Genomic DNA, 23976 nt, shown 5'->3' with positions numbered 1-23976 from the left:
GTTCCAGTGGGAGGGAGCACAGAATCAACTAGAATCACTGGTAACAAGCCATTAATGCATCACAGTTGTGGGGCAATAGAGAATTAAATGCCAGCGGTTCTCAGTGTGGTGATTTGAAGGGAACAAAAACAACTTTGTTCTTGGCAAGCAGTGAAGTAATGACATGAACTTTGTTTTCAGGATTTTAAGTTCATCCTTGGAACAAGTTTAATGAGAACCCATGTAGAACAGAAGAGGGACTCTCATGTATCAAGGCCAAGGTTGGCATCCAATGCAAATTACAAATACATTGAGAATTGACCTATACAGATTCCATCTAAAGAAATTAAGCTGGTCCTCTCTTCTCTTTCTCATATATTCAAATGATGAAGGATTAAGGCTGTAAACTCCCAAGTAATTCATACTACTGTATATAGCATCGGGCTCCTTAAGACACATATTAGCCTTTTTCTTTGTACCTCCACAGGCATGACTCTGACAAAACTTGGAACCTTTCTCAATGAGTTCCTCATCTCTCATCCAGTGTTCCTTAGCCTATTGCCTTCCCTTATGTCCCAGATAGCCAACCTGATGCACTCCAGATGTTAGACTACAGCTTCCATCCTTGGCTAGCTGGGGCTGAAGGGAATTGTAATACAAGAACCAGAGCTTGGAAAAGTAACTTTTTTGAACTACAGCTCCCATCAGCCCCAGCCAGCATGTCGCTGGCTGGGGATGATGGGAGTTGTAGTTCAAAAAAGTTACTTTTCCAAGCTCTGACAAGAACATATGGAGTGCACCAGGTTAGCTATCCCTGCCTTATGTTATAAACTGTCTTATAGATAAAACAAGACAAGATAGGGAAGAATATTCTAGGACTTTTACCCCATTTCTTGAGAGATGTTGTGTTCCAGAATTGTGAGCTAATCATGCAATTGAGGACAAATGTGGCTCTCTGCTGTGGTTCTGGGCACAGGATATGCATCATCTAGCTGAGATGTTGACCATGCAAGGCAGGGATGGGGAACCTGTGGCTGTCTAAACGTTTCACTCCTGTTCCCATCTGCACTGGCCAGTTATCAGGTATGGTGGAACTTGGAGTCAAGCAACATCTGCGAAGGGCCACGAGTTCTCCCAGCATAGCCAATGAGCAGGAATTATGGAAATTGTAGTCCAGCAACATCTGGGGACCCAAGGTTGGGAAAGGCTGGTATGGGGCTTGCTGTCACCTCCACTATAGCCACTGGATTAGGGAGAAGGGAGTGGAGCAATGCAGTTGACCAGAGTGCTTAAGGGGTGTGTTGCAGTTGCTTAGCGACTGTTGACAGGTGATCTTCCATTCTTCCCACCTCCATCATATGGCCTGTCATACCAGCAGTGAGTATAGGACAAGGAATGAAGCAGGACAAACCATATCCAGATTTCACAAAAACAAACCCACATTCTGCACACTGTGTGTAAATGTATGAATGTAAATCTAAGATTTTTTCAATATCCTTTAGCCAAACTGCTAAACGGAACCACATTGTATCGGTAATACTTCTGTTGTGTTCTTTTCTGTTTTTCATACCTGATTTCAAATGTTGGTTTTTAAAAAGAAAGCATTGGAATTAAAGTAAAAGCATTGCATTGATCTGAATGCAAGGCATAGTAACAAATGACTTTTGGAAGCAAAATGGGTAAGAAGTGGGCAAGGTCTATTGTAGGCAACCATTGGTTTGTGGTTTGTCAGAATTCTCTCTGTGGTGCCCATTTTGTCTTTGCTCTTGAGAATGCAGCCTTTTAACAAGTAGTCCCTGGAAAAAGAATACCACATTTAGCCATTGCCTCAAAAATGCTTACAGCAGTCTTTTTGAGTTTTGTATTATCATCTCCACAATGGGTAAGAAGCTGAGAGAATACAGGAGTTATTCTAAAGCTACCTGGAGGCCTTGTTTGAATTAAGGAATCAATAGGTCACAGAATGGAGGCAGGCTCTCGAAAAGGTCAAGGATACACCAAAGAGGTAGTGTTGCCCATGGGCATCACCTTTATCCCACTTATCACATCTGGTAAATGTGTTGGACATTCTTGTAGTGCTTCCGAGTCCTATTTACTCTGAGGTGACAGCGGGGCAAAAGCAATGTGTGCACATCATAGCCAGTGATGCCTCTGTCACAGAGCCAGCTTTTTGTTAGGCAGATCTGGGGATATCATTAAAAGCTGCGAAAGTGTCAGTGATTTTAGTTAATTTTATTTTTTACTATGAGCGGGTGGAGATTTTCTGCTGCAGGCACCCACAGTTGCCTGGCTTGCACGACACGATAAGCCAAACTATGGCTTACCAGGGCTGCATGAACATGCAGGCACCTGGAGAAGAGTTCACAGCAGCTTTGCTCCTCCCTGGTCCTGTAACTTCTGCATGGTGCTGAGCTAAGCCAACATTTGGCTCAGTGTGTTGTCCGAATCCAGTCTCACGGTTAAGCTCTCCTCACTAACCATGAGTGTAGCCAAAGGAGGCGACTTACTGTGTTATGTGAACCAGGCCATTCTCTTAGGCCTTTCCTGCTCTGCCATACCCCACCATTTACTCTTTTTTTTTAAACAAAATTGTCTATCCCGAGGTGCTATTCTATTCCAGCTTTTCCCCCAAAAGTATCCATTACCCCCTGAGGCAAAGGAAACCCTCTCCCAATCTTTCTTTTGATAGGTTCTAAAATGATATTCAAAAACAGATCCATAGGGTCACCATAAGTCGTAATCGACTTGAAGGCATATAACAACAACAAAAAATGATTTCTTAACGCATTCAAGGGGAAAGACCTATGTGATGCTTGTTCCAAAGAATGGTCATTGCCAATGAACGTCATGGTTCAATCATTAATTGTGGTGCTCTGCAGTAATGGTCAGCCCCAAAGCTGGAGCTCAATGCCAGTTGGGGAGGGGTCAAAAATCCAATTGATGTCATCTGTCTTCTGGCTTAGAGACATTGGCAAACAGCTTTTGGCATTGATCGTTCCTTGCATCATCCTGGGAGAACAGCCACGATACTAAAATACTGAGCATGTGCTGGCCACACATGCTATTTTGGCACTGGGTAGCAGGTATTGTGAGCCTTGGGAGGGAGGAGAATAGTAACACGCCTCTTTGCTTCATCCTTAGGTGCAGAGAATATCTCATGCGAATAGTTGGCAGTTTTAGAGCCAAAACAAACAGTAGCCCTATTTCAGAGCCACAGGCTTCTGTTGATGTAGTGGTATAAATGTGCACAGGACAGTGCTGCAAGTCACCCGTGCAAGCCAAGCTCAGCCAAACTTCTGTGTGAACAGGACACACCGGAGTGCAAAATGGGGCCTTTACGAAGGGGAAGCCTGATGGGGCAGGTATATTTTTCAAAAATGGGAGCAAATATTATATGTAAGGATTTGTTTCAGTTGTTAGATAAAGCAAGTCGAGATTATCTGGTCTCTTGTATCAGACTTAAGTTGCAATGCTATGCACACGTGGGAATTCAGTGGGTCACTTCTGAACAAGCATGCATGTTATCAGGCTGTAAAAGTTTCTTTTTTGAGGGCCACTATAAACGTATTAGGCTGAAGTATGGCAAGCAAAACTGAATGTAATTGATTATGCATGTTTATGTTGCTAAGTTTAGCCTCTTAGTAACATATGAAAAAGGCAAAGTAGTTCTTTTCGGCTGACTCAAGGAAGCAAAGCTTTTTAAAGCAATGAAATAATATTTTAAGTACCATCACAGAGTGCTTTACACTTATTCCTGTCCCCAAGGATCTCTTTGACAGAGATAGGACAACAAGGAAAGAACATGAGCAAGTATAATTCCCAAGTACATGCAGCGTTATCCTGAGTTTGTTTTCTTGCAGGTATCCTGAGATGGGGAACCTGCAGCCTTCCAGATACAACTGGACTACAACTCACAATCATCCCTTACATTGTGCATGCTGATGGGAGTTAGGGTCCAACAACATCTGGAAGGCCACAAGTTGCCCATTGCTGTGCTGAGTTTAATACTTGCTCTGTAAGTGTGCTTGGGATTGTGAACTTCACTGTGGCTTTGATGGAGGGGGCATGGGCTTCATAGGAAGCAAGGGCTTCATAGGAAAAGTGGGTTTTGCAGGGAGGAAAAGGTGGCATTAGGCACTGTATTTGGAAAGGATTTTTCAGGTATGGGGTGCCGCAGTGGAGAATTATGAAAATTCATGGAAGGCTGCAATCCCATCAGTACTTAGCAGAAAGCCCCATTGAATTTAATGGGACTTACTGCTGAGTAATCATGCATAAACTCAGACTGTTAACAGGAAACGTCAGAGCAGCCCTGAGAGTGATGCTGAGAGGTGGAAAGGTTACAGGGCAGGAAATTAGGATTGACCAGGAAGAGCTTTCCAGGAAAGGAATTTGCTTTGGACATTGAGGATTAAGCATATCTTAAACATGCTTCACAATATGTGAAAGTCTTATGGGGAGTTCTTTTATGATGCATTGCTGCTTTTAAACAACTTCTCCTGCCCTGTTTTTCAATGCTGTGATTTTATTGTATAAGTTTTTTTAAAAAAGTAGTATGTAGCCATGCTATTGAAAGATAGATCTGTTAATTTTCCCAAACATTCCATGACCTTGTCCATTCTTGGCGTTTTCCAAAAACTTGACAAGGTACATGATCTAGCCAGCATTTCTCTAAAACAGAGAGAGCCTTACTGCATCAGACCAAAGGTTCATCTAATCTAGCATCCTGGGTGCCACAGCGATAGCCCAAGAGCAGGATGTGAAGGTAGTTGGCTTCTCTCATTTGTTGACTCTCCATCAGCTGGCATCAAGTGGCACAGTAGCTCTGAACCTGGAGGGTGCATATACTATCGCCATCATGACTTGGAGCAGTGTGGTGTAATAGTTGTGTCAGATTAGGATATGGGAGCCTAGGGTTCAAATCTCCACTCAAATATGAAGCTTTCATTGCATGACTTTGGGCCAGTCACTGACTCTCAGCCTAATCTACCTCACATGGTGTTGGTTGTGAGGATAAGAATCCCCCGAGGTGTGCAAAACTGGTGCTAAAACAAGATATATTTGTCTTTCTGGGAGCATAAGATTATTTTGCAAAAATTCGTTGAGGTCAATTCAGTTTAGTGCAATTTCTTTGTCATTTGGGACTTATGGAAGAGGAAAATGTACTACTTTTTCAAGAGGTGTTGGGTGGGTCTCAGTCCTTATGGAATTCTACATTACAAGGTACAAGCGCCACTTATTTAATAGAAAGCTTTAAATTGGGCAAGTTTACGAGGGATAGGCCTGTCCAAGACTATTAACCACGATAACGACACAATCCTGTACACGTCTACTCGGAAGCAAGTCCCACTGAGTTGCATATGACACACTCCCTCAGGTAAATAGGTAAAGGATTGCAGCCTACATGAACCTTTATAATCAGTATAACCTTCAAAATGTAGTAACCGGGGAATAAGCAACGGGGCGGCTATTTCCCTGCTCGGTAAACTTCCCGGAGGCAACACCCGCCTGGCTACCGCTGCCGCCGCTAATGCGAAAAGGACGGAGGGACATTTTTTAATTCAGCAAAAGCGGTTCCTACGCTTTGCTCTCTTATTACGGGCGCCGCGCTATCAGCTTGCTGTGGTGGCTACTCAGCGGGAGAGAGGCACTCTGTACATGCTCAGATCAGATGCATGTTCCCTTTTGCAAATCCCAGGGGGCCCAGTCGAACACATAAGGTTGCAAAAATAAATAAATAAACCCACCCAGCCACCCTCCGCGTCCTTCCCAAACTGCGTGTGGCAGGCAGAGATTCAGCAGGTGGCGCTTTTCGCACCCGCGACATGCTCCGAAAAGCGGGGGGCGGTGCGATGTAACAGCAACAGTAGGCACCGCCCACTCCGGTACACGTGCATCCAGGGAAGGTCACGTGGCGGAACCAAACCCTCCCGGGGCCTCTGGAGAAGGGAGAGAATCGCGGAGATGGTGGCGGCCAAGCGGGCCTTGCCGCGGTTGGTGGCTTCGCTGCGGCCGGTGAGCGGACGAGCAGACTTTGCTGCTGCTTAGGGGGCTGGATTCGGGGTGCCCCTTAGCTATGGGATAAGTGGGGAGAGGTGTTCCGAGCTGACGGGTGGAGGGGAATGCAGATGTCAGGCTATTTAGGCCTACTTGGTGTTGTTGTTGTTATTATTATTATACCAGAACCCACTGGCTGGAGGAGGTGGAAAACACACTTAAGGCCATATTCACACCTTACATTTATTCCACTTTAAACAGTCATGGCTTCCCACAAAGAATCCTGCGAAGTGTCGTTTGTGAAGGAGTGTTTCGGAGACCCTCTTGTTCCCCTCACAGACCTGCAGCTGCCAGAGTTCCCTGGGAAGGGGGACTGACTGTTAAACCAGTCTGAAAATCGAGGCTCTGTGCGGGGGACTAGGGGTCTCCTAACAGCTATCAGTACCCTTCACAAACTAGACTTCTCAGGATTCTGTGAGGGAAGCCATGGCCGAGTACAGTGGAATAGTAGTGGGATAAATGTCTGGTGTGAGTGTGGCCGAAGGATAGGGTGCCTCTGTGCTACAAACAGCTGGGCATAGATTTGAGCTGAACTTCACCTCCTTCCGCACAAAAATCTATTCCTGGTGATCTTAAACTGTCTTTATTTGATCAGTCTAGTTCTGGGAGGAAGAGGGGGAAAGAGTCGTTTCGTTGCAGCTATTGAACAGTTGGGAGCCAGAAAGCCTCGGTGTTTACCATAAATCACCCACAAATCTGTCAGTAGATCCTGGTCTACCTTATGCTCCCCCTCCCCCCACCCGTGGTAGGCGGACTTCAGCCATTGTGGGGTGTTCATTGGTTTGGTTTTTTAAAAACTTGTTTATTGAAGTATTTATAATCTGCACTTTCGTAAAAGTATGTTAGAGTGGTAGACAACATAGATGATAATAAATTCAGTTAAAACATCAGTAAATACCGTTTGGTTAATAAGGGGGAAAGAATGTTGTAAAGGCCTGTATAAACAATGTGGTTTTCAGAAGATGTTTAAAAGAAGGCAGGAACAGTTTCTATACTGGCAGGGAGTTCCATAGGACAGTGTCTACCATACCAAAGGCTTGGTCCTAGGGAAAGCTGACAGAACCACCACAAGTGCCTTATCAGAGGATTTCAGTGATCAAGGTGGAGCATAAAAGAGCAGACAGTCTTTAAAGGTACTTTGGTCTGGGTTGGTTAGGGCGTTGTGAATTAACACAAGTACCGTGAATCTGACCTGGCAGCAAATTGGTAACCAGTGCAGCACTCTCAGCAGTGGGGTAACTAGTTGCCAGTAATCTGTTTTTGTGAGCAGTCTGGTTGCTTCATTCTGGCCTAGTTGCATTCCTTGGGTAGGAAACCCTTGCTGGTCTACTGCAGATCACTCAGAAATGTTCCATTAGCTTCTGATCTTTTTGCTCATCCATACTGTTAGATATAAATATATATGGGCACCCAGCCCTCCATCTCCTTGGGATTACATCTGGTGCCTGAGGGAGAGGAGAAGATGGGTAACCCTTTTTGTGGGCTAGCTCGCAAGTACAGAATATTGGGGCAAGGATGAATTCCAGACAGGCAGCCCTACAAGGCACTGTGGGTAATACCACTAAGCTGGTTGGTCTTCCATTAAAAAAAAAACTTGGTGGCACCCTGTGCATATCATCTTGCCCATTGAGAACTCTCCAGCACATTTTAGAACAACCTGTCTCAGCCTTTGGCCTTCCAGATGTTTTAAACTGCAAGTCCCAGCAGTCTTTATGGTAGGTGTGGGGAACCTTAGGTCTGGGGGCCAGGCCTCTTTCTCTGGTGCTTGGGACTCTCCCCAGGCCATACAACCTCTCTAGCCACACCCATTCTCTGCAGACCACAGCTCTCATTGGCCCTGCTTTGCACCCTCCAGTGTTTTTGCCTGCCTGGAATGTGTCCTGGAACTCTGATAATACCTCTTGCTTGTGTGGGTGGAAGACAGAGAGGTGTGTGTGTAGAAACTAGCCTACCGTGCAAAGGTAAAATTTACATGTATTGCTGCACCCACTTTTGCCTCTGGCCCTACCCACCACTGGTAGGTGGCCCCTGGAAGGTTGCTCAGAAGAGAATGCGGCCCTCCATCTGAAAATAGTTCCCCACCCTGCTTCAGGGTTTCCTGGAGCACAGATTGGAAACTACTGCTCTTAATATAGAAATTGGCCTAGCAAGGGCAATATTCCCTTTGCAAGGAACATAGGTGGTGTCCTTCTATGAGAATGACTTAGGACAGGGAGTACTTGCAGTCCACAGAATGTTGGCACTTTTTGTAGATATTGTTGGACTCCAACTCCCAGCAGCCCTAGCCAACATGGCCAGTGGTCAAGGATAATGGGAGCTGGAGTCCAGCAGGATCTCCAGGGCCACAGGTCAGTCAGCTTTGCTCTACAGCCCTTCTTACTTCTAAAAGTGACATAGGGCTGAACAGTGCAGTTTGTAAGAGTATGCCTGCAGTCAGGTGCCAACACAGTGCTACAACCTGTATGAACAAATGAGTTGCAGGAAAGGAGAAATAAGATCATAGGTGTTGGAAATGGGGAAGGATTCACACTGTAGCACTGTAAGGATGTTTTGGACGCTCTTAGGTGACTGAGACAGCTCTTCCTACCTCTTCAGAAAGAACAATGGACTGGGCAAAAAAAAAAAAACCTTCAACCTTATGGGTGCCAGGATCATACTTGTACTTTAGCATTGCCTACATAATGACCATAGTGAACAAGATAACAATTATAAGGCCATAACAAGGGATCTGCAGGATTGGACCAAAGGCCCATCTGTTCCCATAGTGGCCAGCCAGATTCCTGTAGGACATCTGCAAGCAGGACATGAGCAGAGTAGTGATTGCCTACACATGATCTGTCGCCCAGAGTGCTTGGACAACCTCCCAGATGGGCGACTAATAAATTCAAGAAATAAATAAATGATCCCCAGAAAGCAGTATTTGGTGACGTACCATTTCCAGTGCTAAAAGCAGTACATACCCATCATACCTAATAGCTGTTGATAGCCTTATCCTCCACAAATTTGCCTTAAACCCCTTCTAAAGCCACCCATGTTGATGGGCATCACTACATCTTGTGGTAGCAAATCCCAGACCTTTAACTTTGTGCTGTGCACAGTAGTGCTTCTTTTCGGCCTTTTCTTCGTCATACATTTGTTGACAGATAAGAAAATCATGAAAATGTATTGCTCACCCCAGTTGTAATTATATATGTTTCTTATCTCTTTTTCTACAGCTCAGCTCAACAGCAGCTGCTGGCACACTACCCAAGCATGTGAAAATAGTTGAGGTGGGCCCAAGAGATGGCTTGCAGAATGAAAAGGTAAATGACTCCTGTCAGGCTGTTTGGCTTATTCCCAAAAGCTGCAATATTTTGTGTTCAGGTTTTTATACTTGTGAACCTGCTGTTTTGATTTCGCTCCCAGCTACAATATTTGCGCAGCTCAGAGATTTGGTCCCCTCACCCTTTCCCCTAAATTCTGTGTTCCAGGCAATTCCTATATATTGATCACTGGAAATGCATCAGTGAGGGCTGGTGGGCTAGTATTGGGTAGGCCCTGGAGACTTAGACTTGGGCAAGCAACAGTCTCTCCTACTCAAATTTCTAGTTTGTTCATTTCAATATGGCAGCTTATATAAATTAAATTGGTTTGTGAAATCACTGAAATGTACCCAATATATGATGTGAGGATGATATAGACCAGTGGTTCCCAGCCTTTTTGGTATTGTGACCCGCAAGTCCAGATTTACTTGGTATGGTGACCCATCAGGTTAAAGTCCCATGCCGTGCTTTTGCGTGTGTGTGTGATGGTACTCACTGGTACGGAGCACCGTCACCTCTATATTTTGCTTCTCATGGCAGAAATTTTGTGCTGACATCAACAGGACTTTTATCAAGATATGCGTACTAGCATCTCATTTTTTATCCCCCCCCCCCAAAAAAGGTGCGGGAATGGTCACATAAATTTTGAACTGTAGGTCTTCTCTGCTGCTAGGCGCTAGAAAGTGATTTCAAGTGTTAAAATGTAAGACTCGAGCCTTTCTGATGTTTGAAGTGTCAACACAGCATTATAATATGCCAACAAAACAAAAAGTTGTTGAAATTATTCATCATATCAGTTAAGGAATTCAAGTGCTGGTTGCTTTGGGTTGTTCTAATAAAGCCCATGACCCACTTGCACAGGGTCCGTGTCCCACAGGTTGGGGAACACTGATATAGACTGTCATAAGGAGCCTCTCAATAGATAACATGCTGTAACATTTTGTGATCTTCGGTGCATTTCATCAGTTTCATCTGAGTGTGCACAGCAGTATAAGTCATGGTTGTAGGCTCTGAGTCGAAGTGGGTTGAAAAATAAGAACTTAAGAAGAGCCTGCTGGATCAGGCCAGTGGTCCACCTATGCATGGGGATTATGGAGACCTCCTTGATAGTTTTAATTTTTATGGATATGGGATGTGGCCAGGAGAACGTCACCCTCAGGAAAGATGGTGACAGTAATATTTAGTATTAATATTGCTCTCCTATTATTCAGAGTGCTTTGCATACTTTACAACAACAAACGTGTCAGAGAGGTCAGTGTTATACCGAAATTGCAGACAGAATAGCTTGCCTAAGACCACCTCCTCACGACTTCATGGTGGAGACGTGGCTTGAGCTGGCTATTCATAGCAAGGTCAGTCTCTCAGCCACTACATTTCACCAGCTCTTGACCTTGAAATGGCATAACGTGGATTTTGAAGAGTTTCTGTACTAGGAGGGGAGGCTGCAAGAGCCTGTCATAGGTGTTTTGGGTACCTCTGGCTTCAGTGCCCTGCAGCTGTTTCAGATTGTGGGATAGTGTTTTTTTCAGCTTGTAGGATGGATGTAATTTCATTCATGCCTGTGTACCATCTCTTTTTGGGAAGTTCCATTGGAGGGGATTTTAGTAGTCTGTCTCCACCTCCATGGAGATCCTGACCACGTAAAGGCATAAGGCAAAATTCAGGTAGAATCATAAGAATCCTTCCACGTTAGACCAGCGGTCCATCTCATCCCGCATCCAGTTTCCCTGTGGCTCCTGGGAAGGCCACAAACAGGACATGAGCTCAGTGGGCCTCTCCCACTCCTGATCTCCAGCAGCCAGTATTCAGAGGCTGAAGGTTGCCTATAGCCATCGTGAGTAGTAGCCATTGATAGACTACTTTTCCCTGAATTTGTCTGGTCCTCTTTTCAAGCCGTCTAATCAGTGGCACTACCCAATTAGGTTAAGCAGTGCAAGTTTTGCCCAGAAGTAACTAGGGATGGGGGAAGAAGCATGGAAAGGGAGGGAGAGAGAGAGAGAACCTTTCCAAATATGCAGAGTCACAGCCATGGAGTTTGTTTAAGACTTGAATGTTTACCCATTGCAAAGTCTGTCCAGCACTGGCAGGTTGCAAAAGAGGAAATCTTTGCCCCTCTGGCAAACTGTTAGGCTTGCAAAAGTCACAGTGATGCAAAATTGACTAACAGTTTTTATACATGTCTGTTAAAACGTAAGTCTCAACGAGTTCAGTGCATCCATTGTTATAATAAGAGAATTTTAGCCTTCTCCATCTCAAAGCCTCAGGGTCATTTGCAGTATAAAAATGAAAGAAATACAAAAAGTTATCATAATTTAGCTATTAAAAAAATAAGATCAGTGTATAAAGGTCACAGGCATTCCCATTCCCCTTTCTTCTTCTTTTAAAATATTTTTATTGTCATTTTCAAAATACAAGAAACAGAACAAGCAACACGTAACCATAACATAACTCATTACAAAGTGAAGAGATAAGGAAAATAGCAGCAGAAGAAAAACATTAAACACCACTATTATCTACCAAGTAACCCAAGGAGCGCATCCCACCAAAAGGAGAGTCTCCTTCTTGCCATGTTATTTTCCTTCTGTTTCATGCTCCTCCATCTCAGTGGCCAACCCTGATCCCTCCCACTTTTGTTCTACTTTAGGAAAGGGATTAATTAGAGTTTTGGGAAGGAGAAGGTATTATGGAATTGCTCTTAAGTGGGAAACATGTTTCTCCCTATGTAGAACATCGTCCCCACCCAGGTGAAAATTGATTTAATTAACATGCTGTCGGAAACGGGTCTTTCGGTCATAGAAGCTACCAGTTTTGTGTCTCCCAAATGGATTCCTCAGGTCAGTATGGATGATCCTTGAATTCATGTTGCTAACATGTGAGTGACATGGTGGGGTGCAGTGGAATGAGTGGGATTGTGTCTTGGAGTGTGAAGGTAGAGTCCCTGCTCATTCCTTAATCTTACTGGGTGGCTTGGACAAGTTTCTGTTTCAGCTTGGACTTTTTCATAGGCTGCATTTGCACATAATACTAATGCTAATCTCCGTCTCAGGTTCCAAGAGTCCTCAAAACAGTCAGATGGTCTCTTATCCTCAGAGATTCCCCCCTCGCCCCCGGTGGGGCCCTTACTTAGAGACCTGTGTTACCCCCTTTCATCATAGGACACCACTCTGTAGATACACAATACCTTTTCCTGTCATTCTTGCTTCCCTTCCCCTCTTCCTGGCTTGCTACTGGGACTAACAGCCCTAGACTCTTCTGGCCTATTCCTCCTTTGTTGTAGCTGAAGCAGCACAATTTTCCTCTGTCACTCACCCCTCCTCTCTGTACCTTCTCCATTTTCTTCCTTTGAGTCTCTCTTCATACCTTGTCACCTCTGTAATCCTCCTCTGTCACTCCTGTCCTTCTCCTCCTCAACAGCAGGAGCTGGGGTGGGCACTCCCACATGCTAGCTTTTAAACAGCTGCTGAGTACTCTCTGCACCCCTTCCATGCACATCCTCGTGCAGTTCCACTTATGTTTCCAACGCCTTCACATTTTGTCAGACTAGCTGAGAAATCACACAGAGACTGTGCCTAATCCTCTTTTAAAGCCATTTGCCTCTTTTAAAGCCATCCTCTTAAGCACTAGAGCAGTACTTTCAATTCAGGCTGTGGAAATTTGCTTCCTTTTTTGCCATTATGCATGATTCTGCACTTTTAGCTGTTTTGCATAATTTAGTTAGGTTGCATAATTTGTTTTGGTTGTGTTTATCTTGGCTGAGAGCATTGAAGCCTTGCCCCAGACCATCTTAGATAGCCACCCCTTGGTCTTCTATATTAGCAGACCTTGCCTACATGCTTAAAGCACAATCTGTTCCTTTTTTGTCCTGGATTTTCTCATTCAATCTACAAGGATTTCGAAGTTTAAGATCTCTCTCTCTTTACCATGCAGAATTAAAATCTTGCCTTTTTGTTCTCCATTGTGCTACTTAGATGGCTGACCATACTGAAGTCATGCAAGGGATTCGGAAGGTTCCTGGAATCAGCTATCCTGTTCTGACCCCCAACCTCAAAGGCTTTCAAACAGCGGTAAGGGAGCCTGTAATGCAGAAGCTCTGAGGTCGTTGCCTTAGAGAGATTATTATTATCATTATTAAGTTTACATCCTGACCTTCCTTCCAGAAGAAGCCCAGGGCGGCAAACAAAATAACTAAAAACCGCTCTAAAATATCTTTAAAACAAAACATCTGTAAAAATGTGTTTTAAGAAAGCTTTAAAAACATCTAAAAAATAATTCCAACATTTTAAAAGTGGGAAGTCATCGTCTTTTTGTATGCCGCCTTTCCACAAAAAATTGTGCTCAAGGCAGCTTACAACAAGGTGAACAGAAAAAGATCTCAAAAACAATTGCAAAAACAATTTCCTAATAATAAAATATAATAAAACAGTAACATAACTACAAATATAACATCAAGCAAAAAACAACTTTTCAATATTATGAACGTAATAAAACAATCTTTAAAAACAAAGTAGTAGTAACCATTAACCACCACCCCCAGCCCCTAAGGAAAACCATCTATTATATCTCCTACGAAACTTATTATTCTGAGTGGAGGCTTGTTTTGGAGGGGCTCAGCAGCAGCACAGTGTCTTTGTAAGCAGAGGTGTGGACTCCTCTCCTTCAACACAGGTGTGGTTGTGATTTCATATTATGTTCCAATGTTCTCTTTAACAGCTATGGTGTACCCTCATTCACAAGGGCTGCCCATTTATTTCAATGGAGGAGACACACCTTTTTCTTCCATTGAACTAAATGGTGTTTCTGCATGCAAAAGCTGCATTTCATGCTGGAAAAGCCCTTCCTGCAGTATAGGAATCTTAATTAGATCAATACAGCCTTAATTAGGTTGCAGTGAATTGTGAGAAACAGCCTGAATTTGACCTAATACTTATTTTGCACCTGCTTTAGGCTGCATAACACTTCCTATAATCCATTTTAAGATTGTTGACTATTGGACTTTCCATCATGGCCATCTTGCCCTGCTTTTCTATGAGCTTAGCATATAGCATGAAGAGCTCTGGGATCTTGAAAACTTGCTCATACTGCTTTAGCATTACCTCTTACATTATTATTATTACTTGAGATTTATATTCTGCCTTTGCCCTAAGGTCAATAGCAATAAAAACAAATAAACAAGATATAAAATACAACTATTACGTATTCAAAACCAACATACAAATTTCCAGTCTAATAAGAATACAGTATTTTTCTGCTGCTAGAACCCAAAGGCTTGACAGAAGAAAAATGTTTTTAGCTATTGCTAAACACCATGTTGCATGGCTGCTTGCCTGTTCCCTTCTGTGACTTTTGAATTTATTCAAACATAATATAAAGTCTTCCACGAAAATTAACTTTTTAATAGCAAACAGTGGCAGAAAAAAAAAACATAGCCCTCTACTATAGGTTTAGGGAATCTTTAGCTTTCTAGACATTGCTGAACTACAACTCCCATCAGCCCCAGCAATGATGACCAACAGCCAGGGATGATGAAAGTTGTAGTTCAGCAACATCTGTAGGGCCAAAGATTCTCCACACCTGCTCTACCACATGGGTGGGAAACCTCAGGCCTTGGAGCCAAATGTGGCCCTTCATGTCTATCTTTCTGGCCCTTGGGACTCTTCATTAGGCAATGTTCTTTTCCCAGGCCACATCCCTCATTGGCCTTGCTTAGAGATGTGAAGGCCCGGGGAATAAGCCAGAAAAATTCACGGAGAGAAAACCTTTTTTCCAAATTTTTTCCCTCGGGGGAAAAAACCAAAAAGGCTTCAGGAAAAAAATGGGGGAAAAGGTTTTTTTTTAATTTTTCTGGTGTTTTTTTTTTCTTTCTGGGCCTTCACATCTCTAGCTTTGCTCCCCCATCATCAAGTGATTTTGCCTGCTTGAAATATGTCCTTGGACTGTGATAACTTCTCTTGCTTGCTTGGAGGAGAGATGGAGGAGCGTGTGTAGAAATCTGACTTTTCTGTGGGTGGAATGTAGCACACTGGACAAATGCAGATGTTGCATCTATTGCTGTGCCCACTTTTGTCTCTGGCCCCACTGAATACTGGCATGCGGCCCCCGGAAAGTTGCCAGTGACACAGCACAGCCTTCAGGCTGAAAAGGTTTCCCCGTTTCTACTCCACCCTCTCAGTCATGGTCCTGAGAAGCAGCCCAAACGGAAGCATCTTGCAAGGTTTCCAAAAGACCTTCAGTTTTGGATTTTAATGAGTTGCCGGGATAGGGCAGGCTGTTCATAGCTGTGATGCAGGCTTGGTTTTTTGCACTTAGAAGCGGGACATGCAACAGTATGCTGCAGTATATCTGCAGCCACAAGTGCTTCTGTCCAGGGTGCAAGGCAGCCATGCCTTCCTAAGCAATATTAGGGGCAGTATCCAGTGCACTCATTCTGTTAGTGTGTGGAGGTATGCTTCCACAGCGGAACTTCCGTGCCATTCCCAAATCTGCTGCGGATGGTTGGAGGAACCCCCAGAACAGATTTAGACGGCATGCAAGAGAAGGGGGGGTTGCTTAGCGCTATATTGGATACGAACCTTTGTAAACTGTAACAAGCCCAAACAAGGCATTCTGTTTACAAGTTTTGTCCCAACTGACACTCAACATTCTGTGGCTGCTGAGCATGCTCAATCCTCATTGGGTTGTTCTGGGGAGGTTTGTTTCCTTAGGTTTTATGTGTATTAAAGGAAGTTTTATTTTTGTACTTCCGCAAGTCTCGGGGTTCCTCTGAGCATGCTAATACCGTTCCTTGCTTCTCAGTGGGGGGCCATTTTGGTTACATTTTTGTTGGCAGTCACCACCTGAGTTCGCTATTAGAAGGAATGATACATGGGGATATATTCCATGTTTTGGCAGGTAGCCGCAGGAGCCCAGGAAGTGTCAATCTTTGGGGCAGCCTCGGAGCTTTTCACAAAGAAGAACATCAACTGTTCCATAGAGGAGAGTCTGAACAGATTTACTGATGTCCTGAGCGCAGCTAAAGAAGCCAGCATCCCGGTCCGAGGGTAGGTGTTGGGGCCATGTTCTGACTCCGGTGTTGAGATCTCTTTGGGTGTGGCCCTTCAGTATTAAGCTAAAAAGAAAGAAAAGCTTGGCCTGATGTGTAGAAAAGCCAAAGATCCAACTGATCCTTTCTTCAACACACAGAGTTTTATTGGCTACTTGTAAGTAGTGATATGAAGTCTGTGTGGAAGGAAGAGGCATACTGAGAGCATAACAGCATTCTAGATCAGACCAGAGGTCCTTCCAGATCAGCATTCTCTTCCCAGCCAGCCACATGCAGCTGGGAAGCTCACAACCACAGGATGTGAAGGGGGTGGGGGTTCATGGGGGTTCTATTTTAACCGTCAGTACTAGTGACCATTGATAGATGGGCAGTGGAGGAGAGGTCTAACTAAGCACGTGGCAGCAAATTCCACCGACTTAATTGTGTGAAGTTCAGCAAAAGCTGCACCTTGGCAAAGAAATTGTGTTTTATGGCTGGATGTCTCTCAACTTAGGTGGGTTGGCCTGTGATAAAAGGCGGCATGATGGGGTTGCTCATTTTCATCCGCTAACTGCAGTTGTTTTGTGTGATGGGGTGATTCCTCTGCAGTGTATAGGCCAGGGTGCAGTGAGGTTTTCGTAGCACAGTCTTGGCTGTGAATCCCCAGGAGTACATCCACGCTAGTTTTCTCCTGCAGATGATTTATATGCCACTTGTGAGGCCGGTGGGTGGAAGCTGCTGTTCTGGCTGTGAGAAAGGCACTTGAAACTCCTGTATGTATTAGGTATAATAATGCTTGTTCTTTTCCCCTGCATGCAGATATGTCTCCTGCGTCCTTGGATGCCCATACGAAGGCAAGATTGCTCCTGCGAAAGTAGCAGACGTGAGTATATGTTGCAATTGACCATTGTGGCATCTGTAATGCGCCGAGCATAAATACCAAGGGTGCTTCAGAAGGTAATGGGCTTCTGTCTTTGCTAACCACAGTCAGTGAAGGGTGTCGCATCAGCACTGCATGTAGTTAAGTTTTCATTGTACAAGTGGGAAAAGCAAAAAGCATTTTTAGGACACCTGGACTTGGCAAAGAGTTTGGGGCTTCCACCCAAACTGACAACCCTATATCTAGAGAGAGAGAGAGTGTGTATACACACACGTGCATGCACAGAGTTCAACTGAGGCCCCATCTGCACTATATGTTTAAAGCAGTATCATTCCACTTTAAACAGTGGTGGCTTCCTCCAAACAATCCTGGGACCTGTAGTTTGATAAGGGTGTGGGGATTTGTTAAGGAGACCCCATATTCCCCTCTCAGAGCTATAATTCCCACAGTTCCCTGGGAAAAGGGATTGATAACAGTGTAATAAAAGGAGATAGCGGTGTAATAAAAAGATGACTCCCATCCTGGTGCTAGCTGTTAGTTGTAAGAGTTAAGCTTAAGAGACTGAACTGTGGTTCATTCCTCAGTTTTGCGATGTACTCACCAGATGACCTCAGGCAATCCACTGTTCAATATGCAGATTATAACACCCGCCTACTATACAGACATTTTTGTAAGGATTTCAAGGAGATAATGTATATAAAGTGATTTGAACACCCAAAGAAGGCATTTAATTAGAAGTAAATATTAGTGATTTGAAGACAGGGATCTGAATGCTTTTCGGCCATGACGTCCAGTCCTGTAGAAGAAAGGGATGATGATGATGAAAGGGTTCCGTCATCTTTTTTCCAGGGAAAGGAGATGTTGATGTGAATCTGTTCCTCCTGTAAGTTGCTCTGTTCTTTGTGGCAGGTTTCAAAGAAAATGTATGCAATGGGATGCTACGAGATTTCCCTCGGTGATACCATCGGCATTGGGACTCCCGGCAACATGAAGGAGATGCTTTCTGCAGTCATGAAGGAGGTGCCTGTTGGAGCACTTGCTGTTCATTGCCATGATACGTATGGGCAGGCACTCGCCAACACACTGGTGGCCCTTCAGGTATGCTCTTCGCTATTTTCATGGCTGCACAGGTCAAGATATCATTTACTAAAATGGATGGCCCAAATCATCTGATTCAATACACATGTTCGCCACAAGCAAACCCTGGACATTGGCTAGTCTTGCATGAGGTCCAGATTAAGTCTTGACCTTGCAAAATGCATCCAGGCTATGTTTGAAATGACCCATAGAGCTCTTCCAGAAGGAATGTTCTCTAAAGCATATGTCCACCTTTCCCTAAATCCTAGCGTACAGGAGTTTCTGACACCCAGGAAGAAAGGGGGCAGTGTAGATTTTATGAAAGAAAAGGGAAGCAGAGCCATTGACCTGGATTCTTAATCTTGTTCAGGGATAGGAAACCTGTAACTTTCCAGGTGATGTTGGATTACAGCTTCTATCATCCCCAGTGGTTGGCCATGGTGGATGGGCTGATGAGAGATGGAAACCAGCAACATCTGAAGAGCTGCAGGATTCCCATCCCTGGTCTACTTAGTCAGCCCACAAGCCGTAATTTTACTTGAATCACTAGGCAGGGCTTTTCATAGAAGGGCTCTACTTCTGTTCACAGATGGGTGTGAGTGTGGTTGATTCCTCAGTCGCTGGTCTTGGAGGCTGCCCCTATGCACAAGGAGCATCTGGGAATGTGGCAACGGAAGACATGGTGTATATGCTCAATGGTCTTGGCATCCACACAGTAAGTACTAGATTATAGGAGGGGGGCATGTTTTCCACTAGACTTTACTTGTTCTCCCTTGGCTTTTTGAGTTAGTGCATCTGTTTTTGTTTTATTGGGCTTTTAGAGGTCTTTGGCACTCATTGATTAATCATGTTAGAGTTTTTGGGTGTGTGTGTGTATTATACAGCCACAAGAGTGGCTGTATACTATAGCCAGCATGAATTTTTCACATTCCGCAATGTTAGATTGAATATACCCCCCATGCCATACTACTGCTTTCTGTAAGCTGATTTCAAAACAAAACCTTACAAAATTTATAGTTCTTAACTCAGAAATGCTTGCTTAACAACCCTCTAAATTTTCATGGCAATACACAAAACAGTCAGAGAGAATCAAGAGTTCATTGTGCAAAAGGAGAGAGAGAAAATCCAGAACCCTTTTGGACTTTTTTCTGTCAGAGGTCTCATAATCGGTTGAAATTGATTAAAAATCAGCCATGTGCACAGAGTACCTGTAATCCTATTACTGACCTTGACCCATACTCTGACCTTCATCTTCTGCAGTTTAAAAAATGCCTCACCAGTTTTTAATTAATTTAAGAAATTTAGCATTTGAGTAGATGATAAGTCCAGGCATGCACAGTAAGAACCAACTGTCAGTATTCTAAAAGCCAGACTCACAACTGCTGGGCTTGGCTAAGCAGGGCCACACCCGACCTTGATTTCACTTTAGACAGTCATGGCTTCCACCAAAGAATCCTGGGAAGGGTAGTTTGTGAAGGATGCTGAGAGGAGACTCCTATTCCTCTGACAGAGCTCCAGTGGCCAGAGTGGTTTAACAGTCAGCTGTTCTGATTGAAACTCTGGGAGGGGGGGAACAGGGCATCTCCTACCAACTCTCAGCACCCTTCACTAACTACACGTCCCAGGATTCTTTGGGAGAAGCCATGGCTGTCTAAAGTGAAATAAAGGTCTGGTGTGGATGTGGCCAGGGTCAGCTTTGGTTTAAATTTGGGTGGGAGGCTACATGTGCCTGCTGTAGAATAAAAAGGTAGGGGAAACGCTGAAAAGCAATGACACTGTTCACAGTGTTTTCCTTCTGGAAAGGAAAGGGGCTTCCCCTCTGCCCAGTCCCACCCACCCAATCTCCTCCCCTCTCTTTCCTCCCTCCTCTCCATGCCCCTCCCCCAGGTCAGTTTCACCTATCCCAAGCATGATTGCACAGGAATAAAACTCACTGAACTCAAAAAGCATGCAAATGATCAAACCTGCCGTCCCCTCCTTCTCCCTGTTCTTCCAAGCTACACAGGAAGTGGATTGGACTGTGAAAGACCAACCCAAATTGTGTTTGCATTTTGACAAATTTGTAGGACAGTACAACGTCTCAGAGAGGATGTCAGGTCTCCTGCTCCCCTGGTGCATTCACTATAGCTGCCCAATTTTCCTGCTTGTTAAAGTTTGATAGAAATACCTGTTGGCTATAGGTACGTTCTTAAACTGCAAGGTTTTTTGCCTATTCGTGCCTATATATATATAAAAATAAAAGGATAAAGAAACTTAAGGTTTATTACTACAAAGAGGAAAAGTCACACATGCTGAAGCAGCCATGTGGCTTCCACTGAGGGAGCCATTACTAACTAGCTGAAAACAGGGACAGGAACAGAAGGGAGGAAAGGAAAGAGCACAGCCTGCAGAGGCAAACATTTTGGAGGAAGAATCAGCAGATAGAAAGGCAATCCCCCCCCGATTCAGGTCACTTGTAACATGCATTGGTGCTTTACTCCCAACAAATCAGCTACTATTGTACTTGGGGGAACCTCCTAATTAAAGCATGCAGACCCAGCTTTATCTCGCAGTGTGTGTTAAATTTATATATGTATTGGTAGAAACAGGAAGCTGTTTGAAGGTTTCCATTGCATAGGTTACCTGCCTAAAAACTGGGTTCTCGTACGTAGGATTATGTCATAGCAGTAGAGCACGTGCTTCACATGTAGGAGGTCCCAAGTTCACATCTCTGTTTAAAAAAAAAGGGGAGGGGGCACTGGTTACTGAGCTAGAAAAACCAACGTCTCAATCCTTGGATCACTGATAACAGTCAAGAGTACACCATACTGGGCTAGATGGATGAATAGTCTTACACAGTGTAAAGCAATTTTGCATGTACAAAATAAGCAGCCATGTTTTTTTCTTCTTACCTTCTCTCCTGTGAAGGGTGTGGACCTTCCGAAGCTTCTCGGAGCAGGCACGTTTATTTCCAAGGTGCTGAACAGGAGGACCAGTTCGAAAGTGGCCCAGGCCTCCTGCAAACTGTGAAGCGGGGCGGTGCCTTTATGGGACCTGTTGGGGGCAAAACTGCAGTGGCACCGTAGAATCCCACATGTTTGGGCTTGCTCTCGTGACTTTATTTAAGCACTCTCCGGTGGTCTCAGAACTCAGTGACGGGATGATGAGTCAACCAAATTTTATCATGAGAAAAGAGACATTAAATGTAGACTAAAGCACTGTTATTTGCACCTAGTTAACTGTCTTGGGGTCTCTGGAAAGAACTTGTGTTTTTCTGCTGGTCACAGCTTGCCTCCAAGGAACAAATTTGTTGCAGGGGAAACAGAAGAGCCCTGCTGGATCAGGCCAAAAGGCCCATATAGTCCACCAGCCTGTTCTCTCAGTGGCCATCTGGATGCCCATTATGGGAAGCCCACCAGCAGATCCCGAGTGCAACTGCACGCTCCTTGTTTGCGATTCCCGGCAACTGGCGTTCAGAGGCACACTGCCTCCAAAAGCGGAGGTGGAACACAGCCATCATGGCTAGTAGCTGCTGATAGTGTTATCGTCCATGAATTTGCCCTTTAAAGCTATCCAAGGTGGGGGCCATCACTACAACTTGTGGGTGCAAATCCCCTAGTTTTAATTAAGTGCATTGTGAAGAAGTCCGTCCTTCTGTCTGTCTTGAACCTTCTAGCATTAGTTGCACCTTTACAGAGCATTCACCTTCATTGGATGGCCCTAAAGTCTAGTATGATGAGAAAGGGAGAAAAACTTTCTCTACACCGCACATAATCTTATACACCTCTATCATCTGCCCACCCCCAATTCACTGTATGCAATTATGTTTGGGGAGTAGCTTACATTTTTCTCCCATCTGGAGTCCTGTAAGCAACTTTGTGCTTTATCAACAGGGCTCTACAGGGCATCCCCAGGATGCCCTTCTTAGTCAACTTGTGACAATATTAGTGGGCAACTAGAAAAAACCAATTGCTTTTGCCTTCTGTTCACCACACCTATCCAGGGTTGTCTAACTCGCAAAAAATGAACCAATTAAATAACGCTGCTGTCTAGAAGTAAAGAAAGCAACCTTTCTGAAACCATTGTGAAGTCGTCTTGTTGGGTTTCGGAAGGCAGGATCCTGCTCTGACCCAAGCTCTTGTCCTCCTGAAGACTCATAGGGCAGCCTTCCCTCAACGCAAGCTCTCTCTGACAGCGTTCCTGCCAATTAAATCTCCCCCCCCCCAAAAAAAACGTTCTTCCCTGGGGAGTGTGGGGCAAGCTCAGTTCCCTGTCCTGTTTGGGGGGGAAGGTGTGCAGGCCTCCATTCCCCCTTGTGGACTAGCTGTGGACTCCAGTTCTGGGGAAAGAAGCGCAGCTGGGATTCCCCTCTAGGCCACCTCTTGCCCCAGCTGACTTGGCCTTGATCTGTTTCAGCCACTGCCCCATGGGCCAAGGGGTGTATGCCCCTTTCACACCCATCCCTCTGCTCCATTCATTCCTCCTCCCCCTTTTATTTCTCAGGAGCTCTGTGGGAATGGGAACTGATGCCTTTCTCCATTGGAACAGCTCTGCCTCAGTTTTGTTTACTTCCAGCCAAAAATAAATGGCCCCATTTTGTCCTTCTGCCCATGGCAACACACACCCTTTCACAACACCTTGCCTTTTCCTAGATTCCCAGCTCATTCGCTGCTTTGTAGTTCAGCTGTCCTTTCCTTCATTAGACACTTAGTCTTTTTGAAGAAGAGGAACAGCAAAGTCTCCATGGCTGGATGGTTTTTAGCAAATCTGGCAGGCCCATGTAGAGGAATTGGTGCCAAGTTATGGTTACATTATTGCTGCTGGGGAAAATTTATCAGAATTGGTTACAGCAGCCTTTCCCAACCTTTGGGGTCCCCAGATGTTGCTGAACTACAGTTCCCATCAGCCCCAGCCAGCATGGCCAGCAGTCAGGAATGATGGGAATTGTAGTCCAGCAACATCTGGGGCCCACAAGGTTGGGAAAGGCTGGGTTAGAGCAAGGCTGAGAAACCTGTGGCCCATCATATCTTACTGGACCTCCCCCCACCCCATCAACTTCTAAGTTACAGCAGTAGTCTTCAGTGTTTTCAGACCCATGACTCACCTTTAATCCAAAGAGGCATTTGGGGATCCATTTCTTAAATTTTTACCATGTATTTCTTTGGTGATAATGTTGCTATTGCAACACACCTTAGATCAGGCTGCAACCTGTTAGTGGGTACCAACTTACCAGTTGAAGATCAATGCTTTAGAGGTACATGGGGGTGTTCAGTATGCCAGACAAGTATTTTTTTAAAAAAACAACCCAGATTTATGCACACTTGTGCTTGCTGGAGCTGATGGGAATTGTAGTCCCAAATATCTGGAGGGCACCAGGTTGTGGGAAGCTGAAACAGATCATATGAAAAAGGATCGGTCTGGTTTTCTACAGGGAATGTTAATGAAGGGAATTATTAGGTAAATGAATAACCTATGCCCAGTAGCCTGCCTACTGTGACCCATTCATTGGTAACCTCAAGACTGAATGACTAGCATGCTGCATGTGGGGCTGCCCTTAAGGCTGGTCCAGAAGCTGAAGCTAGTGTGAAATGCAGCTGCTGGGTTGCTTACTGGGGCAACCTGCTGTGTGTACATCATACCACTCTTACAGGAGTTGCACTGGGAGCAATAGGCTACTGGGCCAT

General features: G+C 44.6%; 1 protein-coding gene across 2 annotated transcripts; it reads left to right on the top strand.

Moving 5' to 3' along the window:
* Positions 1–3238: 3238 nt before the first annotated feature.
* HMGCL (3-hydroxy-3-methylglutaryl-CoA lyase) lies at positions 3239–21526 on the top strand. Of its 2 annotated transcripts, none has more exons than XM_061597125.1 (9): positions 3239–3341; positions 9252–9338; positions 12065–12172; positions 13307–13402; positions 16227–16375; positions 17176–17239; positions 18146–18334; positions 18903–19028; positions 21221–21526. In XM_061597125.1, the coding sequence occupies exons 1-9, from the start codon at positions 3306–3308 to the stop codon at positions 21320–21322; spliced, it is 957 nt and encodes a 318-aa protein (XP_061453109.1). In that variant the 5' UTR covers positions 3239–3305; the 3' UTR covers positions 21323–21526. The 2 variants fall into 2 exon arrangements, with proteins under 2 accessions (XP_061453109.1, XP_061453108.1); XM_061597124.1 differs by lacking the exon at positions 3239–3341 and adding an exon at positions 5860–5994.
* Positions 21527–23976: the final 2450 nt, after the last annotated feature.

The sequence above is a fragment of the Rhineura floridana genome, chromosome 15 (assembly GCF_030035675.1).
Source record: "Rhineura floridana isolate rRhiFlo1 chromosome 15, rRhiFlo1.hap2, whole genome shotgun sequence".
NCBI classification, from domain to species: domain Eukaryota; kingdom Metazoa; phylum Chordata; class Lepidosauria; order Squamata; family Rhineuridae; genus Rhineura; species Rhineura floridana.
Note: the sequence above shows the minus strand (reverse complement) of the source record. Positions and strands in the feature narration are given on the sequence as shown.

Excerpts from the sequence above, each read along its gene's own strand:
- HMGCL (XM_061597124.1), top strand. The coding sequence starts at position 5,944 with ATGGTGGCGGCCAAGCGGGCCTTGCCGCGGTTGGTGGCTTCGCTGCGG. Across the intron at positions 9,339-12,064 it reads ATGGCTTGCAGAATGAAAAG|AACATCGTCCCCACCCAGGT; the intron begins GTAAATGACTCC and ends CTCCCTATGTAG. Across the intron at positions 18,335-18,902 it reads ACACACTGGTGGCCCTTCAG|ATGGGTGTGAGTGTGGTTGA; the intron begins GTATGCTCTTCG and ends TTCTGTTCACAG.